The sequence below is a fragment of the Talaromyces proteolyticus genome (genome assembly GCF_021365285.1).
Source record: "Talaromyces proteolyticus strain PMI_201 chromosome Unknown BGW36scaffold_8, whole genome shotgun sequence".
NCBI lineage: Eukaryota > Fungi > Ascomycota > Eurotiomycetes > Eurotiales > Trichocomaceae > Talaromyces > Talaromyces proteolyticus.
The window spans coordinates 1,401,846-1,421,085 of record NW_025764284.1 but is presented as its reverse complement, the minus strand read 5'-3'; the positions used below and the strand labels follow the sequence as shown (position 1 = coordinate 1,421,085).

The 19,240-nt window shown below is 47.0% G+C and overlaps 9 protein-coding genes across 9 annotated transcripts; 6 read left to right on the top strand and 3 right to left on the bottom strand.

The window, feature by feature from the left end:
- Window positions 1-251: 251 nt before the first annotated feature.
- On the top strand, window positions 252-963 carry BGW36DRAFT_462978 (uncharacterized protein; the record flags this gene model as incomplete). The annotated part of the gene is made up of 2 exons (XM_046222190.1): window positions 252-337; window positions 394-963. Exon 2 carries the CDS (start codon window positions 424-426, stop codon window positions 961-963), a length of 540 nt encoding a protein of 179 aa, XP_046070521.1. The 5' UTR covers window positions 252-337; window positions 394-423.
- A 566-nt stretch (window positions 964-1,529) lies between these two features.
- On the bottom strand, window positions 1,530-2,735 carry BGW36DRAFT_462977 (alpha/beta superfamily hydrolase). Its single transcript, XM_046222189.1, has 2 exons — window positions 2,575-2,735; window positions 1,530-2,518 (listed from the first exon to the last, which is right to left on the bottom strand). The coding sequence occupies exons 1-2, from the start codon at window positions 2,683-2,685 to the stop codon at window positions 1,733-1,735; spliced, it is 897 nt and encodes a 298-aa protein (XP_046070520.1). The 5' UTR covers window positions 2,686-2,735; the 3' UTR covers window positions 1,530-1,732.
- A 160-nt stretch (window positions 2,736-2,895) lies between these two features.
- BGW36DRAFT_382583 (putative metallo-beta-lactamase domain protein) lies at window positions 2,896-4,252 on the top strand. The gene is made up of 2 exons (XM_046216562.1): window positions 2,896-2,920; window positions 2,985-4,252. Exon 2 carries the CDS (start codon window positions 3,266-3,268, stop codon window positions 4,115-4,117), a length of 852 nt encoding a protein of 283 aa, XP_046070519.1. The 5' UTR covers window positions 2,896-2,920; window positions 2,985-3,265; the 3' UTR covers window positions 4,118-4,252.
- A 537-nt stretch (window positions 4,253-4,789) lies between these two features.
- Window positions 4,790-6,346, bottom strand: BGW36DRAFT_462975 (lipase/esterase-like protein). Its single transcript, XM_046222188.1, has 7 exons — window positions 6,270-6,346; window positions 6,114-6,197; window positions 5,947-6,064; window positions 5,626-5,876; window positions 5,294-5,558; window positions 5,084-5,234; window positions 4,790-5,019 (listed from the first exon to the last, which is right to left on the bottom strand). Exons 2-7 carry the CDS (start codon window positions 6,144-6,146, stop codon window positions 4,893-4,895), a joined length of 945 nt encoding a protein of 314 aa, XP_046070518.1. The 5' UTR covers window positions 6,147-6,197; window positions 6,270-6,346; the 3' UTR covers window positions 4,790-4,892.
- A 908-nt stretch (window positions 6,347-7,254) lies between these two features.
- BGW36DRAFT_201165 (uncharacterized protein) lies at window positions 7,255-9,835 on the top strand. The gene is made up of 5 exons (XM_046209864.1): window positions 7,255-7,461; window positions 7,524-8,337; window positions 8,391-8,802; window positions 8,864-9,152; window positions 9,206-9,835. The coding sequence occupies exons 1-5, from the start codon at window positions 7,345-7,347 to the stop codon at window positions 9,737-9,739; spliced, it is 2,166 nt and encodes a 721-aa protein (XP_046070517.1). The 5' UTR covers window positions 7,255-7,344; the 3' UTR covers window positions 9,740-9,835.
- Window positions 9,836-9,838: 3 nt separating this feature from the next.
- BGW36DRAFT_429254 (uncharacterized protein) lies at window positions 9,839-10,444 on the top strand (the record flags this gene model as incomplete). Its single annotated transcript, XM_046220666.1, has 1 exon — window positions 9,839-10,444. The coding sequence occupies one exon, from the start codon at window positions 9,839-9,841 to the stop codon at window positions 10,442-10,444; it is 606 nt and encodes a 201-aa protein (XP_046070516.1).
- A 482-nt stretch (window positions 10,445-10,926) lies between these two features.
- BGW36DRAFT_382580 (RNA polymerase II transcription elongation factor-domain-containing protein) lies at window positions 10,927-12,628 on the top strand. Its single transcript, XM_046216561.1, has one exon. The coding sequence runs from the start codon at window positions 11,186-11,188 to the stop codon at window positions 12,428-12,430; it is 1,245 nt and encodes a 414-aa protein (XP_046070515.1). The 5' UTR covers window positions 10,927-11,185; the 3' UTR covers window positions 12,431-12,628.
- Window positions 12,629-13,033: 405 nt separating this feature from the next.
- On the top strand, window positions 13,034-14,905 carry BGW36DRAFT_276291 (cyclin-like protein; the record flags this gene model as incomplete). Its single annotated transcript, XM_046210189.1, has 1 exon — window positions 13,034-14,905. A coding segment is annotated over one exon (1,872 nt), but the record flags the coding sequence as incomplete, so codon positions are not given.
- Window positions 14,906-15,867: 962 nt separating this feature from the next.
- Window positions 15,868-18,807, bottom strand: BGW36DRAFT_418129 (uncharacterized protein; the record flags this gene model as incomplete). The annotated part of the gene is made up of 6 exons (XM_046219407.1): window positions 18,751-18,807; window positions 18,045-18,683; window positions 16,971-17,680; window positions 16,801-16,918; window positions 16,741-16,767; window positions 15,868-16,719 (listed from the first exon to the last, which is right to left on the bottom strand). Exons 2-6 carry the CDS (start codon window positions 18,342-18,344, stop codon window positions 15,868-15,870), a joined length of 2,007 nt encoding a protein of 668 aa, XP_046070513.1. The 5' UTR covers window positions 18,345-18,683; window positions 18,751-18,807.
- Window positions 18,808-19,240: the final 433 nt, after the last annotated feature.

Here is a 19,240-nt window from a genome sequence, read left to right as displayed (position 1 = left end):
TGGCCTTGCCTCGGCAGTGTTCTGACGTGGTTAGTAAACACTAAGTCTGGGGAATGTCGAATCAGGCCTACCTGCATAGGTAATATTCACCGTTGGAAGGACAGCTGTGGGTTAATTCTTCCAACTTAGGCAATTATCCTTGGCGACCTGAGGCTTCTCTGGCTGTTTATTAATCTTGATCAGTAAGCGTCTCTGCTCGCTGACTACCTCGGCAGCCCTTAAGGAGTACCCAGTATTCTCCGCAGTATCAGGGTATATATCTGCGAAATGGTGACGTTGTAAGCCTCCAAGTGAAGCAATCTTTGTCCCTTCCAAATACGCATACGTGCCCTTGGTGGTATGTTTGATAATGGATTCTGTTCCCGGAATTCGTATGCTAATGTTTGTCTACAGTGACAAAAGAAGGAAAAGTTACACTTATCAATGCCTCAACTTGTCAGCCTCATCTCCGGCGCGGACTGGACCTCATTCGGCCCCACGACGCCTGCGCAACGTTTCTACAAAGATTATGTGGACGCCGTCGATAACCACGGTTTTACCCATGGTTCCGGCCTGCGGTACTACGCGAAAGATGCCATTTTTCACAACCAGAACAATGCCCAATATAAAGGTGGCGACGAAATGTGGGCGTGGATGAAAAAGCTCTTCGGCCAGTTCCAGCGTCTAAGACACGACCACGTTAGCATCTGTGAGATCCGTCATGAAGATGGGACTGCACAGATCATGTCCCAGAGCCATCGGAACATCTGGCTATCCGGGAACAGTACCGACAAACCCAGCGTGAGCATCCCGCTGTGTTTTGTGTGCCGTATTGGTCCAGCCGATGATCCCCGTGCCATTTCTGGCTTGCAATACAAGGAGGTCTGGCTGTATTGGGATACGGCCTTGCTCTCGCCATTCCTCCCAGAAGATGCTATCGTCTTCCGCACAAAAAATATCTTGACAGATCCAGAAGAGCACTAGACCAGCCTAATACTTAACGCATATTGCATATCTAGACAGACATGGAAGTAAATTTCTTGATACGATGAGCTTTGTCCCCAACCCAAAGCTGGTGAAATATTCGGGGCACTCAATAGATTACTTGTTAAAGTACAGACAAATTCGAAACTCCCTTCACCTTCTTACACACCTCTCTCTTTGTTTTTGTCGCACAGCCAAGGCTGCCCCCTAAAACACGATGAGACTGGTATTTTTCTGTCATCGTAATACCGGCCCTCAGATTTAAAGCACCTCAAAGAGATTAAGGTCATGCTCATTAAAATGAACCTTTTGTTAAAATTTAATGAGGGGGCAATAATTAGCCTCAGGTAAACATTATGTATAGAAGTGGTATTATAAAATACCAGTCTAATCGTGTTTTAGGGGGCAGCCTTGGCTGTGGGACAAAAACAAAGAGAGAGGTGTGTGAAAAAGTGAAGGAAGTTTCGAATCTGTCTGTATATTGACTAGACAGTGTACTACATATTTCTTAACGGGTCTGCCTTCACAGTATGAATAAGGGAACTGTGGGAAGTTGCCATAACCCCCTCAATAGCAACGCCAGGCTTGTAGGAGTGCTAGCCGCCTTTAGATAGGAAATAAGTTCGAGACATGGGCAACGGCAAAGTTGGTACGTAATTCTATAGTGTACGGAAATAGTACGTGGCCGGGATGCAGGCACTCCGTCAACAATCGCACCACTTCCTTTCTTATAAACCGAGGCAAGCAGCCGCGTCAGTATCATTCAGAGCTAAACATGTTTGCGTAGGAATTCAATCTGGACAGCTATGTTTTTCTCAAAGGCTTCTCCAACATAGATGTCAAAGTGGCCTACGCCATCGATAACGTAGAGCTGCTTTGGTTCGCGTGCCTTGCCGAATGCTTCCAGTTGAGAAGAGGTTCGTACAGTACGGTCATTCCCTGGAACCACCATCAGAAGAGGAGTTGGCGTAACCCGGTGGATCATCGCCTGAGCTTCAAATTCCAACATATGGAGCTGCGTTTGCTCGGTGACCCAGTTCTCCCAGCGCCCACCGGACTCGTAAATGCCATTAAGAGCCTGGTATGCATGAAGGTCAGGGAAGAGGACCGGGGCGGTCCCCGTTTTGGCTGCCTCCAGGTCAGATGCAACGCACGGCACTCTCCCACGAGTTTTGCCGGCCACGATGTTCGCACGATCTTGAAAAAGAGCCGGGATTCGATCTTTGAAGGCCAGCGACCGCGTCTCGCCAGACACCGCCGGCGCTTGAACGATGGCAGCCTTGATTCGCTTGTCCACCGCCGCGGCATAGATGACATTGCCTCCAGAAAAGCTAGTGCCCCAATACACGATACGCTCGGGATCAACACCCGGAAGGGTCACGGCGAAGTTGAACGCATCATAATAATCTGTCTGCTGCAGGGCCGGGTTAGATTCTTGCCGCGGCTCGCCGTCGCTGTCGCCCCAGTTCCGATTGTCATACACAAGGACGGCAAATCCAGCTTGATGGAATCGTTCTGCGAATGGCGGAAGTAGGAAGTGTCTGATTCCCGCGAGCTGCCCCCTGGTCAGTCGCCGCGTTCGAGGAACACACCCCATATCAGTTTACTTACACCGTGTGACATAATGATGCACGGGCTCTGGGACTCTCTTGGGTAGTGCCATCCTCTCAGGGTCGTGCCGTCACAGACTCTAAATTCGATATCTTGACGAGAGAGAGTCATTATGTTGGCTATTCTGAATAATAAAAAGTAGGAAGCGTGGAAAGAGACGGGGGCAGTGGGGGTGCGTTTGACTTGGTAAGAACCTCTTCTATTTATCACCATGATCTACATTGATTTGCAATCAATCATAAACTTGTCCTATGCTACTAACTCGATGCTTACTACACTCATCGCGTCTAATTATCGGAGCTATCTATTAGTGCGCTTATATCAACCGAGGAGATCTCTTAAATGATTACTCACTAACCTTAGAATAATTATAGCTTAAAGCTTATTTTAACCGAGGAGATCTCTTAAATGATTACTTACCAACCCCAGAATAACTATAACTTAGAGCTTATTTCAACCGAGGAGATCTCTTAAACGAGATTATTCATCAACCCCAGAATAATTATGGCCTATAGCTTATTTCAACCGAGGAGATCTCTTAAGCAATTAATTACTCATCAACCCCAGGATATGACGCCATATGAAGTGATGGCCAAATTCACCCTTTCATGATAATTATTTATTTGGCCGTGGCCATGCAAACCCTCCTTCTAAACCAAGTCGAAGGGATCTAGGACAAGTTAGTCGCACTATGGGTCTTCAGTACAAAGTCTTTTACTCTCGGCGACCTGGGGTGAACCGCTCCGTGCCCGCCGGCCACGACCACTTGAAATGGGTCCCAAGCAGCTCGACTTTGATCTACGGGGAAATCGATGCAGCTCTCATCGACACGCCTCTTACGATTGAGGCTGGAAAGCAGCTCGTGGAGTGGGTAGTTGCCAGTGGGAAGAACTTGACCCAGATTTACGTCACGCACGCCCATGGGGACCATTTCTTTGGGTGCGCGGCACTGCTCCAGGAGTTTCCGAAGGCGAAGGTGTTAGCGACTAAAGAAGTTGTGGTTCGGATGGAACAAGAAATTCGACCTGAGAGGCTGAACAGTTTCTGGGCTCGACTCTTCCCCGGCGAGATTCCCACGGGATTGGTGACGGCAGAGCCTCTCCCCATCGACGAATTTGAATTGGAAGGGGAGAAATTGGTGGTTGTGAGGACTGGCCATACCGACACCGATGATACCACTGCTCTCTGGGTCCCTTCAATTGGGCTGGTTGTCACCGGCGATTCGGTGTATAACAATACACATCCTTACCTCGGAGAATCCGGGAGCAAGCAGAAGCGACTGGAGTGGATTGCCTCATTAGACAAGATTGCCGCCCTCAAACCAGACTTTGTGGTCGGTGGACACAGTGATCCGAGCAAGGGACACAGCCCGGCTGCTATCGGTGAAACGAAGAGTTACCTGCAAGACTTTGAACACTTCCATGAAATAACTACCACGGTTGATGAGCTATATTATCGGATGTTGGAAAAACACCCGGACCGCCTGAATCCAGGTTCCCTCTGGGGGGCTGCAACAACCGTGAAGAACGCTTCCCAGGTGTGAGATGTCCTCGCTATCTAAGGTGGCCGTAGCGCGTGATCTGCTCATCTCGACTACACGCGTATCTTGGTTTCCGCTGCTTAGTTGTCATTCTTTGCAATATCATGACTCAATTTATTCCTTGCTACTATAAAGTGCTGTCTTAAAAGTCGCTAAATATACCTATTATGTAGATGGGTCATGGTGTAAAACACGTGGCCTTTTTCACGTTGTATAGGAACAGCTGTTAATGCCATATACGTAAAATATTTCTATGGTGTGAAGCTATGTCCATCTTTCTTGAATCTGCTTAGTTTTACACTCATGTAACAATACCCATGTCTCATTAGCATGCAATGAAAGATCGGCAAAGGCAAGAAGCATGCTTTGACCTATGCAATGCCATGTCGGACGCGCGTATCTTGAAGATAGAACATCCCCTGTACTGTGCTGTTACGAACTAACGAAGAGGGGGCGTTATGGCCGCAGCTGAGGTTAAAAGCTGACACGACCTTAGGAGAAGGTCATTTCATTACCGAAGTTATGTGACGGACTAATGGCTTGCTAATGGTCCTACGATAAATACAGCTGTCTAGACGAAGTTCCATATAAGTCACAGTTATTTCCTTAGATAGCAGCTTAAAAAACTCAACTATAGTCTTCAAACATACTTAATAACAAACCGAGTTTACACTCCTACCTCTTGCTCAGTGACAGCGTCCCTGTCTACCAGCCCAACTCAACAGCTTCACCAGCACCCTGTCTAAGCTTTCGCTACACATATGTACCTCTTCAACAATTACTGGCCCATTATAAAGCTGATACCAGACATGACATCTCCCAGGAAGTCACCACTGGGAGCTGGACAGTCAAACGCCCAGAACACATGGGGTAAACTCTTGAAGTGGTCGAGCTTCACGGGGATACTAATATGTACGAAATTAGTTGCACGGCTTACGCAAAATCTAGGAAATTAGTTGTGAAGCTTACCCAGCTCTTTTGAGGACCTCGCGCAGAATAATTCCATCATCACGCAGAGGATCAGCCTCACAAACAGCAATATACGTTGGTGGAAAGTTATCTAGGTGCTCGCTGTGGATAAGAAAAATGTCAGGATCATTGGGGTTGGTTTCGGCTGCCTCTGTAGTATCTCATGGTTATTGATGTACGGTGAACAGCTGCTGTGGAGAATAGACATACCAAAAAAGATGTTCATGGCACTTGCTGTGTTTACTGGACCATCTGCACACTCGTGAAAGGATGTATATTTGTCCGCGTAGCTTAACGGCACGTTTTGAGGATGGATAACGAATGGAACCAGTGCTGCAACACCCTTCGCCTCAGACTTCCGCCCTAGAGCGATCAATCGATTCACTGTTGCCAGGGCCAGGGTTCCCCCGGCACTTTGACCAATGGTGAAGTATTTTGTGCGGTCACCACCCAGAATCGGTGCGTTCTCGTATGCCTTGGAGGATTGGGTTAACAGCCAGGATCCCTCTATCAGTTTCCGTGCAAGGCCGAGTTTAACTCACCCAGGTCCACGCTTCTACTGCATCTTCAAGCTGTACTGGAGACTTATGTTCTGGAGCGAGTCTATAGTTAACTGAAGCAACGATGCAGCAGAACCGTTCTGCTAGGATGCTGCAGAAGCCATCTTCAGAGTCCAGATCCCCACAACAGAATCCACCTCCGTGAAAGTAAACCCCAACTGGCCGAAGGTCTGTCCCTTTTTCCGTCGGAGTATATAGCCTGATCAATAGGTACGGGGTAATATACTTGTTCTCTGTAATTTATTAGTAGCTGATGCTGCTAAGGGACACGCCCGCTTGTGCATAAGTCCAGAGACTACATACCCACTGATACTTTATTGACCTTGGAGGCAATTCCTTGGCCTGAAAGAGCTTTATATTGCTCTCTCATATCCAAAACATCCCCTGTTAATCGTGGTCTGTATCCAATTTTTTCTTCCACCTAGACCATTGTTAATATGGGAAGTACAGACTGGCTTTCAGGCTCATACCTGAAGCCACTCTTCAGCCAAGGATGGACCCATGGTGGCGTCAAAACTCTGGGCCGTTCCTGAAGACTTCACGGGTAGGAGTAGCTAAAATTAGAGGGATTTTCTCGTTAGAAGTTGATTGTTGGATCGTTGCAAGTCGAAAAAATTGGCGCATACAAAGTATCTATACCTCCGCTCCAAGCTCTGCTACTCCTGAACCACGAAGACATAAGTGCAGTATAGATTATTAACTCAGTATAATTGCTCAGATAAAATATTTATAAGCAGCAAACGTAGAATACAAGCCGAGCAATCAGTAATCCAAAAAGAAAATCCCGAGCCGCGGGACGGGTGGAGCTCTGAGCCCTCAGATTTGTCTTACTGAACTTGGAGTCTGGAGATAATGACTTACCTTGGCTCTCTTGCAGTTCGGCTGCGGTCTTTTACCACACCTCCTCGGTTTGTGGTGAACGTCGCTCGTTTCGGCTTCCACAATCAATCCCAACCTCATGGCCTCTGGTTGACCCGGATCTTCCAGTCTGCTCTCTCTTCTTATATACTCAGAAGATCCAGAAGGTCGGCTGCAATATCGTAAACAGCTTGGATATCATGAGCAACTCCAGTTTTACTTCCTAATTACATCATATTTCTTCCAATATTACCTGAGTAAGGCATAGGCTGCCATTTGCTTCGGTTCTGGTCCTGGTCCTTACTATTAAAACTAGAACTGAAAATTGAACAGTTCTAACCCTATAAATTAAAACGAAACCATATTAATTGAGAATTACTAACTATAGTTATATTATTCTATTTTTAGTTAGATTAGTTGTAATAAATTTTAATTTATTACATTGTATCACAGAATATACAGAATATAGTTCGAAATTTCTTGATAGATGAGAACTCTTCCCTGAATACCTAGTTAATATATATTCTGGTATCTTGTGTAGTTTTGGATGAGATCTATCTACATTTAAGAATAGCCGCATATGTAAGCAGTTAATACGTCTATATTCCTATAAGAATTCATCATAATTTACTCCGAAGTGTTGGTATATAATCCGGAATAAATTAATCCATTCTACCTCTCCACTTTTTCGGAATAGAATCCTCCACTTTTCGGAATAAAAATCTAAGCTATTTCACATTCACTCGGAATTACTATCAGTCGTAGATCAATAAATATATTATCTCATCTGGACTGACTACTTCTTTTCCATTACCAATATCATCTTTCGAGTACAAAATCGCCATGCTACGTCGGAATAGAACACCCGTCTCCTGTGAGCCTTGCCGCATAGCCAAAGTACGGTGTGATCATGTCACTCCAGTTTGTCAACGATGCCAGTCAAGAAATATTGTTAATCAGGCAAGTATAATTCTACATCTATCACAAAAACTAGATATTTATTTCTAATATATCTACCTTAGTGCTACTATCATCCTGCTCCGTTAACTAAAGCAAAGGGTGGAAATAGCGGTTCGCTCACAAAACAGAAACACCGGAGTCAAGCCAGGTCGAAATCAAAGGCAATCACCTGCACTTCAATAAACTCGCAAAGGAAAGCAAATCAATGTTCTTATGCAAATTTTACCGGAGTACCCGATAGTTTCTTCTTTCTTGGGCCCACTAGCTACTTATCTGTATTCAGAGACGCCCCCTTATTGACGGCACCGAACGACTCTCTGAAAGCAGAATTCGAGCAGTGGCGAACCGACTTTACATATACGTGTTCCCGTCTAGTTCACTTGATTTCTATGGTCGGATTTTACTATGACCAAATCGCTTGGTACTATGGTCGGGGAGGTTTCAGTATTATTCCAGGGCCACTTGTCCTACGTTCACTCCACCTGGTGCAAGAACATATTGAGAAGAATTACCGGGACATGACAAGTGACAAAATTTACAAGGAAATCACCAGTGCAACATCACGTCCCATGAAGGTCACTACTAACGTATCACCCAATGAATTCTGTTCTTTATTCACAGGGGAGAACCTTCGGTGGGAATTTATTGGTTTTATTTTTGCTTTGGCTGGACTTAGTGTTCAGCATCGATATAAAGGCACTCATATCTTGAACCTAAAAGGAGAAGAGATGGATGCTGAGACATTTACAAAAGAGATGGTACTCGCAGGTAATGCTTGTATTCAGATATGTGGACAGCATGGACATGTTAACGACGTGATGATTTGGATGCGGTACACTCATGCCCTCTTAGTATCAGAGGTATTAGGGGAAACCAGTACGTTCTTTCCTCTGATAACATGCGACTAGCTAACATTGAATAAACATCAGGTCAGAGACTATATAGTCTTCTTGGTGACTTAGTCTCGAGTGTTTACGCAATGGGTTTACATTATGATTGTCATTGTGTTAATGCTCCATTCTATCTTTCTGAAACCCGAAAGCGAGTATTAGCGATTATACACAAGGGAGATAAGGGTGTATCGACACTTCTAGGACGGCCACCCCGTCTACCGCATAAATACTGCGATACCACCCTACCGCTAGATCTAGCAGATGATCAGCTTTTTGTGGCTGATAAGGCTAGTGTACTTAAAGGACTTAATGAAGACGGCTGGAATCGCCAAGGACAGTTCTACCCGGCAACTGTGATACGCATGCGTTCGATATTATCAACAGTTAGGGAACAGGTGCTAGAACTGGCCTTGGAGCGCAAACATGAAAATTATGATGAAAATATATTGTAAGATACGGCCGCCTCAATATTCTGTCTTTTCTATCCAAATATCTAATTGATAAAATAGGAAGACGTACCAATCATGCCAAACAGCCTGGGACCAGATCCCAGTCAGATTCCGTTATAATTCTTGTTGTTGGCAAGAAAAAGATATCATCGAATGCCTAGCACGAGCAATTATATATTTTGAATACCTCTCTAGTGTTTTTCACCTGCAGAGAATAAGAACGAGATATACAGAGAGTCCTGATGCTACTAAAGATTTACTTGATACCTCAATGCAGGTGCTAGCGGTTGTCATGGATCTAATAAAGCAGTATCATCGACATGACGTTCAGAAGCAATTTCAATGGACTGTATGTATCCATCAGCATTTATTTATGGTCATAACTAACTACATAATTTCCAGTTTCTTGTATACGGCATTCCAGCCGCTGGTGTGCTTGTCACTGAGCTCCATCGTCATACTATTTCTAATCACCCTCTTCCGTCATCATCATCCCGGTCAGAAATTATTCGCACTCTCAGCACTTTGATATCGTGGCTTCAAACTATTGAAATGCCGTCCTCAGTCACCACTAATGCGTGTGTGGAAGTCATAAACGTGATAAGTCGGCTTCTTGATGAGGCGCTAAACTACCGGTCTTTCCATTCTCCTCCTCCATGTTCTACTTTTCAAGATCCTAAACACCAGTTGAAAAGTCACAATACTGGTGTGCGGATCTCCACACCTTTTCCGGAACAGTGTACAGAGGAAATGGCTCAATCACCGCAACCACAAATAACTATAGGAGAAACATCAATGGGACCATCAATGGGACTATCATTAGGTCTCGAAATGGACATGAGATTTGGTGATGACATAATGAGTGAAGGACTGAATTGGCTTGATGATTTGGATTGGGATACAGGAAATACAGTGACAGCGGACAAGGCTTCGTAATCACATCATCTTCTATCACCCGAGTGAACCTACAGGCTTAAGATTGACTCAGCATATGATCAGCGATCACATGAAGTTGCTGTGGTGTCAGCAGTTATGATGACCTGCCCAGTTGTTTCGATTCTACACCAAAATTTTCAGAAAGCGAATGCCCAACCGCCTTGCCTTTACCTGGCTCTAACCTCGCTCTTTTCACCCGCCCTCTATTCGGTTATTATCAGTCTTTGTAAACCCGTCAATTTCAACTGGAGAGAATATTTGAGAATTCAGCCACTCGGAAGCCACAACTATGTCTCTATCGAGGTGTCTGGTGTGTCTGATAAGAATGTTGCCGTCCAGGAAGACGTGGAGATCAAAGTTCAAGAAGACCAACCCAATACGTCTGTTGCTATGGAAATAACAATTGTACCTCTGGATTATCTCGAGCATCCGTTCAATGCCGAAACGATCTACGGCTTACATCGTTGGCTCAAGATTAATTGGGTTACTATGTTTGTTGGGATTTTGATCACATGGTTCGCCTGGCCGCTGTCCCTATATCGAGATTATATCTTTAGCAAGAGCTTTTTCACTGGCTGGGTAGTTGTTGCCGTCATTGGCAATTCTTTGCGTTCATGGCGGTGGTGGTGCATCCTCTATGGGCCGGCCAGAGTCAGATTCTACAGGCCTTCTCTAGTACCCATGTGTCACGAGAGACATTGGTAAAGGGAAGATGGGCCAAGTTAATTAGTAGTTCGTTGCCTACATATGTAATAGGAATGTACGACTGATATCTTCAATACTGCTCATATATTGTCACTCATCTTTCCCAAGGCTTATCAGTGCAGAAATATATACGAAAATAGAAGGCAGCAGGGGGGATTTGCCGGGTTGCTTACAGCCAAGGGGGTAAGAGGGCTGAAAACGGTAGATGAATCATTATTAAATCCTACATGTAGCTTTCTTTGATAGTTTTGATTACATTCACACAATATTAACTAGCTATTTATTATTTAGTATTATTTAGTATTATTATTATCATTACTATTATTACTATTCTATAGGCCATTATCGATGCCTTGGGATGCTTTATGGATGAGGGGTAAAACAGCGTTCCCGCTAGCCCGATTAAGGATGGCCCGGCTGACTGCTGATTCCCCGGCCTTAAGGCTCAGGCCCGATCCTTGTCTCCTACAATGCCCTCTTGAGTTTGTGTTCCACGCTTTGCTGACCTGACTGGCGATGGCCTTTCTTTGCGAGGCGACCTTCTTTGTTCTTTTCTAGCATTCTTAAATACCCGCGCGTCCGTAAGTAGGTAGCGTGTGGTATATATATACACTCTATCCGAGAATACCGTCCATTTGCCGGACCGTGCCTATATATACCGGTCTTTGCAAGGCCACGCCCGACAATTGAGTCGACAAATTTGCTTGTGAAGGCCCAGGTGCTGTTTTGATTCTGGTGAAAATGTCTCTAGGCAGTGGCACGTTGATCGACCCTTCGAAACCAGGAGAGTATCCCATCTTACTCGGCGACAAATTGGCTCGGAAGGGGAGTGTGGGGGGGTCGTCGTTCGTTAATATAACGTATAATCACAAGAGCAAGTCAGCGACACCGAACCAGCGCACGAAAATAACCCGATCGTCCGTTTCGCAAGACATCTACAATCTCACCATCACGGACAAAGCGGGAAATGCCGAGCAGACCACGTTAGAGTACAAATACAAAGGGAGCGTTGATCCATCGTTGCCCGTGCAGAATTTGGAGACTCGGAATTTAGTGCTTGTTTTCGATGCCAATCGTAAAGCTTTCATCCTAGAGCCGGTTGGTACGAACTTGAATTTCAATTTGCGGTCTGCTCCTGGAAAGAACAAGGAAGCGATTGACCAAATCGAGCAACTGCACACTCTCGATGACGACGCTGATCATGCGTCGAGAGATGAGACTGATGATGAAAGTCAAGAAAGCGCCGACCGGGATAACCCGTATGACTTCCGACATTTTCTACCCAAGCCTAATGTCGAAAGCAGTAAGCCCACGCTGTCGACAACGACCACTCCAGACCCGCATGGTGCAGTTAGTAGGATTGATACGCCTGTGACGAGGCCTACGAAGGTCGAGAAGACGAACCCGAAAACATTGCCCAAAGCTAGACAGCAAACAAATCTTCTACACAAACCGAAACAAGGACTGAAGTCTGCTCCAATGAGCACGGCACCGGCTACGTCGGCAACGAAAAAGAGACCACCCAAGTCAGCGGAGCGCGTGGAATCAGAAGATCTCAGCTCTGAATCCGCACCGTCTGATGATGAGCAAGCTGAGCCGCAGCTGGATTCAAACAAAAGCACGGCCTCTCCAAGCTCTAATATTATTATCGATGGAGATCTCATTATTGACATGGGCTCTCCGCCATCACGGCCCAGCTTCAAAGTTAACCCTGCTCATTTCTCGTCCAACAACAGTTCGGCAAACGAAGCCGACGACGATGATGAGGAGGAGGAGGATATCGAAGACTTGCGACTCCCATCTCCGGCTCGACAAGACACAACAGCGCCATCGACTGATGCTAAGGGAGAGGATGAGGATGATGAGGATGCGCTGGCAGCAGAGATGGAAGCTGCTTTTGAAGAGGAGGCATCAAGGACACAAAACATGCAACAGACTCAGCGATATATAAGCGAAGACGAGAGCGAGGTCAGTGAGGAGGAGTAACGTATCTACTTTTATCCAGCTTCTGCTTCTGTATCTTGCTTTTGGTTACTTGGACAGGATTTACTTTATATCATGATGGCACATAGCGTTGGCGATAAGTTTGGATGTCACACAATATTGGCAATTCAGGTGTTTAGGATAGGGGTTTTATACCATGAGTACTTATCATTATCTTTATTTTCCAATTCTCTTCCTGGCTCTTCGTCCGAATGAACAGTAATTACTAAGGTGTGTGAAACCGATATACCTATCAATTGATACGCTACTATTCGAGATCGGGCGGCCAATCAGCGCGGCGCGTTGAATGCGGCGAGGCGGCTCTCGCCCGGCCGCGAATTTGCCCATCCATCAGCCCAGCCCTTTCTTTGGCGGTTGACCACATCCCCCAATACCCTCGTCTCCGTGGAAAGGCCAATCTGCGCGTTTCGCCATGCTTGAGCCTTTATGTAATACCATTCCAGGCAAGCACGAGATAATTCGAAACGACTGAGAGCATCTCGCCAACGACCCGGAGCTTGAACCCGATAATAGCACCGTCTCCAGAACGCGAGCGCCATCTGTTCTAGGTTCTTGATCTACGAATTCACTCATAATATGGCTTCCACGTCGTCTCAGCACCGGCCGAGACGACCGGTCCCCGCGCCGTCGAACCACGTCCTCCTAGAATCGCAGAAACAGTGGTACTTTACAGACGAGGAACTCACGAGAACGCCGTCACTTCTCGATGGCATGAGCGCGGACACAGAGCATATACAGCGGAGCAAAGGAGTGAATTTCATTGTCCAGGTGGGTATGATTTTGAAACTGCCTCAGCTTACCCTCAACACTGCGGCCGTCTTCATGCACCGCTTTTTCGTTCGATACAGCATGGTCGATCTCCCCCGTCGCCCGGGCCTTCACCCTTACTCCGTCGCGGCAGGGTGTTTGTTTCTCGCGAGTAAAGTGGATGAGAATTGTCGGAAAATACGAGAGCTTGTCATTGCCTGCTGTCGTGTCGCACAGAAGAATCCCAACCTGGAGGTCGACGAACAGAACAAGGAATTCTGGAAATGGAAAGACACGCTACTTGCCTACGAGGATTTGTGCCTCGAGGCGCTGTGTTTCGATTTGCAGTTGGAACAGCCGCATAAGATTTGCTACGAGTTTCTGTGCTATTTTGGAAAGAACGATCACAAGCCCTTGCGAAACGCGGCTTGGGCCTTTCTCAATGATTCTAACTTCACCGTCCTTTGCCTCCAGTTTTACCCGCGAACGATTGCTGCTGCTGCTCTCTGGGCAGGCGCTAGATTGTGCGACGTGGCATTTGAAGATGACGAACAAGGTAGTCCATGGTGGGAGCAAATCGATGTCAACTTGACAGAAGTTCGACGAGCTGTGAGCCGTATGGTCCAATTATACGAGAAAAATACCGTCCACCGCCAGTCCCATCAGTACCCTACCAATTCTACAGACAGCGACGGCAATTCGGAAACCACACGGATTGTCAACCCTCATCCAAGCAGCATCCCGGAGTCGATACCTGACGAGGGAGAAATAAATGGGCGCAAGCGGTCTAGAGAAGCTGAAGATAATATCAGCCCACCCCATTCAGCGACAAAAAACCACTCATCCTTTGGAAACAATAGTCGAGAACCCTCGCCAAAACGACAACGCTTAACCCCGGACCCTTCCAGAACACCAGCAGAGAGTTCTCAAAAGACATTATCCTCATCATCGTCACTTACTCAAAACGGTCTCCATCAGCTCCCCCGATCGAACTCCCGTATTCCTTCTGCTGCTTTTGACCAAAACCGCCGACAACAACATCCTCTTCCCCCACCGCCACCACCCGCACCCGCCGATACTCGCGATAAGAGCAACGGGACCAGTAATAATCATAATAACAGCCACGGTGGACAATTCACCGACTCAGCCGATGTCGTCCAGCAACGTATCGACGAGATTGTGCAACAGGGGTTAAGAGGGAGTAGTCGGAACAATAACCATAATTATCATCACGCGGAGCACGATCGAGATCGAGATCGATACCGTGATCACAATAAGTATAGGGATCGAGACCGAGAATGGGATCCTTCCTCCTCTCGACGTGATCGTGATGGCGGTGGTGGTGGTGGTCGGCACAGAGCAGACAGCTACGAACATGGTAACTACAGAGATCATGATCGAGATCGAGGCCGGGACTACTACCGTGATAATGACAGACGCCCATCAACAGCCGCAACGAACACATCGTCAACAAGCTCCGACAATCGCATGCGGTTAAGTGCCGAACCTGCTGCTGCTGCCTTCTTACCAACCCGCCCTTCCCCTTCTCATTCCCGTTCATTCAGCCGGATAAACCCGAGTCACAGGAAGAGGGAGGGAGACGACGAAGAGGGGAATGAAGAAGGAGAAATCAACTCCGATCGAGAGGAAGGCGAGGTGACCAGCACCAATCCACCGTCAGCACATAAGAACGACGAGGATGAAGGCGGTGGAAGCGAGGAAGGGGAAGTTTGAGCTGTTGTCTACCTCTTTTAAACGGATGAAAAGCCGATATAGTATTCTGCCGATCTGAATTTAGGCTAATATTATTATTTAAGAAATATCAATTTATTATTAATAACGTCGTAATAGCATTAAAAAAAAGCTTTTCTCGCTGAATAAGTCATCAATAAATCAACTAACATCAACACAGATTTAACAATAGCATCAATCGACACTATACAGGAATCTTTCCAACTGTTTGTAATGTCCCATCACTTCATCCATCTTGATCTGCCTGTATCATATATCTGAACGCGGTGGTCAACTGACTTTGTGTCTTCTCAAAAAGAAAAGAAAAGATTCGGCCTTTTTTCGTCTCCTGTCTTGTACCAACCGTGAGGTCGTAACAATCTCGTCTAGTCTTAAAAGCAAAGTTCTATGAAACGAGAAAGGATGAATAAAGGAATAGAATCCGCATGAAACAGGAGAAGAAAGAGGTTAGGTTTCGGCATCAGAGAGTAATGTAGTATTATGTACAAAGATGATCCTGTTTCACTGGACGGAAACAGAGTTGGGAGGTAGCCAGTCCCATAATCTATCCATCCCATAGAAATACATGAACAAGTAGACAGGAGGGGATAGATAGAACAGGAATGTGGAAGAAAGAGTAGGTATAGTAATCACATGTACAGAAGAAGAGAAGATCACACACGGACAAAACACACACATAGCGTACAAACCAGAGACCATGCTCGCATGTCTTGATAAGAACAATGTAAGAAAAATCAGGTATCAAAAGTTCCAGGAGAGGAGATAGAAAGTTGTAAAGTGGACTTTGTTTCCTCGACAGGAAAGACAAAGAGACGCAGGCAGAAAGTTGGTATTAAAAGAGTTAGGAAGAGCCGGGTAGAGTCAGGTTTCGCAGTGATATATTCAAGGTATCGAAGTTAGGACTTGCTTGCAGAGTCTATTCAGATATCTCCAAACATTTCGTCAAGCTCATCAACCTCTACGGTCTCAGGGCTACGCAAGTCACTCCAAGAATCGATGACCATGTCAAAGTCAAATGTGCTAACCTGCTTGGCCTGCATATCCGGCTTGATCGAGAGACCAGTCTCGAGCATATCAAAAGAGCGTTTCAGGGCCGAGGAGGCTGAGTTGTCCTCAACTACAGAGGAAGGTGTAGCTCCTCGCGCACTATCAGTGATGCTCTGCTTTAGTGACAGAAGACCATCTGAGGTAGAGTCTGCTTCCGACGCAGTCGTACCAGACGACAGTGAAGATGCGAGGGATGGTGATGGAGATGTACCGAACAATGTAGCAACGGCTGCATCATCCAAATCCTGATGCTGGTCATGAGAGCCTCCGTGCGAGAAGTAGTCATCGTACTCATGTTGCTCACTTATCGCAGTCAGGGGACCTTCATCCATGGGAGAGCCAGGGAATCCCCGGGATTGGGCATCCGTTTCGTCCCCTGCAGGGGTGGTGTGATCGAAGCTTCCCTGTCGGCTGGCCTTTTCCTCCGACGCTCGCTCGCGCACAGAACTCGCAGTCTGCGTGAACTCGCGCTCGTCACCCTCCAGGGGTGGCGAGGCCGCGCGATGATTATGCGACAAGCGGTGAGTACGTTGATCGGAGAAACCGGTTGCAGATCTGCTCAAATCATTGGATCTATGTCCATCAAGGTCGCCTTGCTCCTCGAATTCAGGGGTAGAAAGATCGATTTCGGGACTAGGGCTCAATCGAGAACGTTCGCGCGCCATAACGTCGTCATCGTCCTCGTCATCTTGGTCAACGCTGCCACTGGACAGGCTCGGCGTCATCTGTTTAGCATCCAAAGCCACCATCTCATCCAAGTTATCGGGTAAGGGCTGGTGCGGGTAAGTCGTCAAGTAGTAGAAAACCTTCCGAGGGTGTACGTTGATGAGCTCCTTTCCAATGGGGCAAGGCGACAACGCAGTCCAGGAGCGCTTCATGTAAGAGCTCAGTCGGGATGAGAGTAGCGCAGCCGGGTTTGCGGAACTAAGAACATGTTAGCTAGACTTGCGACAACGGGGACTCCGTGAATACTCACTTAGCAACGGTTTCGTTGATATTGATCAGGACAGCAGCAAGTTCGCGCACGAGGTGAGGCTTGTTCCCAGTCTTTTCCAGCTGGGTGATGGCGGCGACCACCACATCGTCATGAATGCCGTCGGTATCGATCTTAGGCACGGCGCCGACATCTCCAGGCGACGGGGGCGGCGTATGCTCATAGACGCCGCGCGCGAGTTTGGGACGAGCAGCATCTATTATTGTTGTCGCTGATACCGATTTATTCGAATCCGTAGCGGGCAACTCAGCGTCATGCGACCTCTTGACTTTCTTGGGTGGCGGAACCTGTTCATCTGTCGCACTAGAGCCCTTGGATGTGGAAGGCGATCTGTGCGAACGGGAAGCATTAGGCAAGTGAATGCCTAGCGACGGCAGCGACAAGGATTTTCGGCGTGTGTTATAAGGCATTTTGTGTGAGGGAAGGGGTGTAAGGGAAAAAGAGCAAGAAAAGACAACAACAACAGCAGCAGTGATAATCTTCAGGATAGGTAGAGCGACTGGCGGCGAAGGGGGGAGGTCGCAGGGCGGAACAAATCGGTAGGAGATCAAGTGGGTATCTGAGCAAGTGTGGGTTGCCGGGCGGCGACAGCGTGAAAATATTAGAGAAAAAAAGGAACCGCGTAACGGCCGTTTGTTTGTGGCGAGCCTGATTGGGCAATGTAAAAATGGCCCAGTGGGTTTTGTCTGTGTCTTGGGATGGATCAATAATTTGTTTGTGCCGAGGCCAGGAATGCTGGGGTGAGAAACAATTTGTTAAAAAAAAAGGGAGGCCAGGCGGACAGGAAATAACGACTGCGTCAGTTGCAGGCCGCAGTCACAGTCTAGGCGGAAAGTTGGGTCCAGCGCGACGCCGGCTCACCGCTAGGTCAGGGTGATAATGATGCAGGGGCAAGACGAGTCACGATACAGATACGGTGTAATAATAATGCACAGAAGTCGGTGAACGCAAAACAACAACAATCGGCGGGCTAGTATGATAATAATACTATCATAGTAATACGGCGCAACAAAGGGGCAGACACAGAGGATTACGCGAACGTCATTGGCAGCTCACCGTTGGTAGTATCAATGGGCGATCCTGAATATCAGCGATGACAACACAGCTCCATCCACACTGCAATAAGACAACGATCAAAAGTATGGGTGATGATGGATGATGATGATAACGACGATCAAAAGGACGGGATGAGGAGAATAAGGAGAGCCAGAGAGGATGATGATTATAATACGATGATGCTGATCGAGGAAGAGACGAAGCTAGGAGGCAGCAGCAGGGCCATCCGCAGCGCAGGAAGGAGCTAGGCGGGTGGGCGGGGCTGTCCGAAAAGGGCCTAGGGCAATGCATGGAGTGCATTTCAAGGCCAGCCGGCTGGAACACTCTAGCCTGAAACGGCAAGGCGCCGAAAAAACAGAAAGAAAAAAATTTCAGGCTGGGACCGGTGGGGTGCGCGGGGCCCAGCCGGAACCCAGGGATGGCATCCGGCCAATCATGTCGTTCTCGCTGATACTAGTCCTAATAATACCCTGCACAAATAGCGTTCGGCTAGCACAGAATCAGTGATGCAGTCATAGACTCTGCTAGCGCCGTCCGGGTGGCAGATCAGCGTGGCGAATAGCGAGCTCTGCATTCTGCCGGGGCATAATTATGCCAGTACGGAGTAGTTGGCTGGACTCGTACTGTGCGCTGATAGCAGTAAGCAGTAAAATCTATGTGAAATACTACATTGATGCTAAATACTAATCCTGGCTTTACTAACCAGAAGACGAGTCATGTTTGGGCCATTTGGGCCAGGATGAGCCTCAAAGCCTGCAGCAGGAAGGGTACCAGCATGTCCTGCCCCACTGTCGCGTGGAATGTATTGACGGTATGTATCATTGAACATGATTATTTCATATTTGTTAATTAGTACGTATTTAAAGGAATTAGTAAACTTAGTATATTGTGATCGATTAACTATGATGTATCCGTATCTCTCATGCCGCCTACCTTGTCACTGGACTGGTGCAGGCCAAGTACTAACCATACTACGACTCTATATACTCACTTTATCTAACAGTTTCATGTCGGGCGAATGAGATAGAGTCATCAACAATTATGAATCCAACGCAGCCAATAGCACAAGCCACAATCGTCAGGATAATAGAAATTAAGTTACGACTAGTCACTTTCGTTGTTGCCAAGAATGATAGGTCATCCATATGTCATGAACTCCTCCCAATCGATCGCAGCGGCATGTTATGCGACATGCC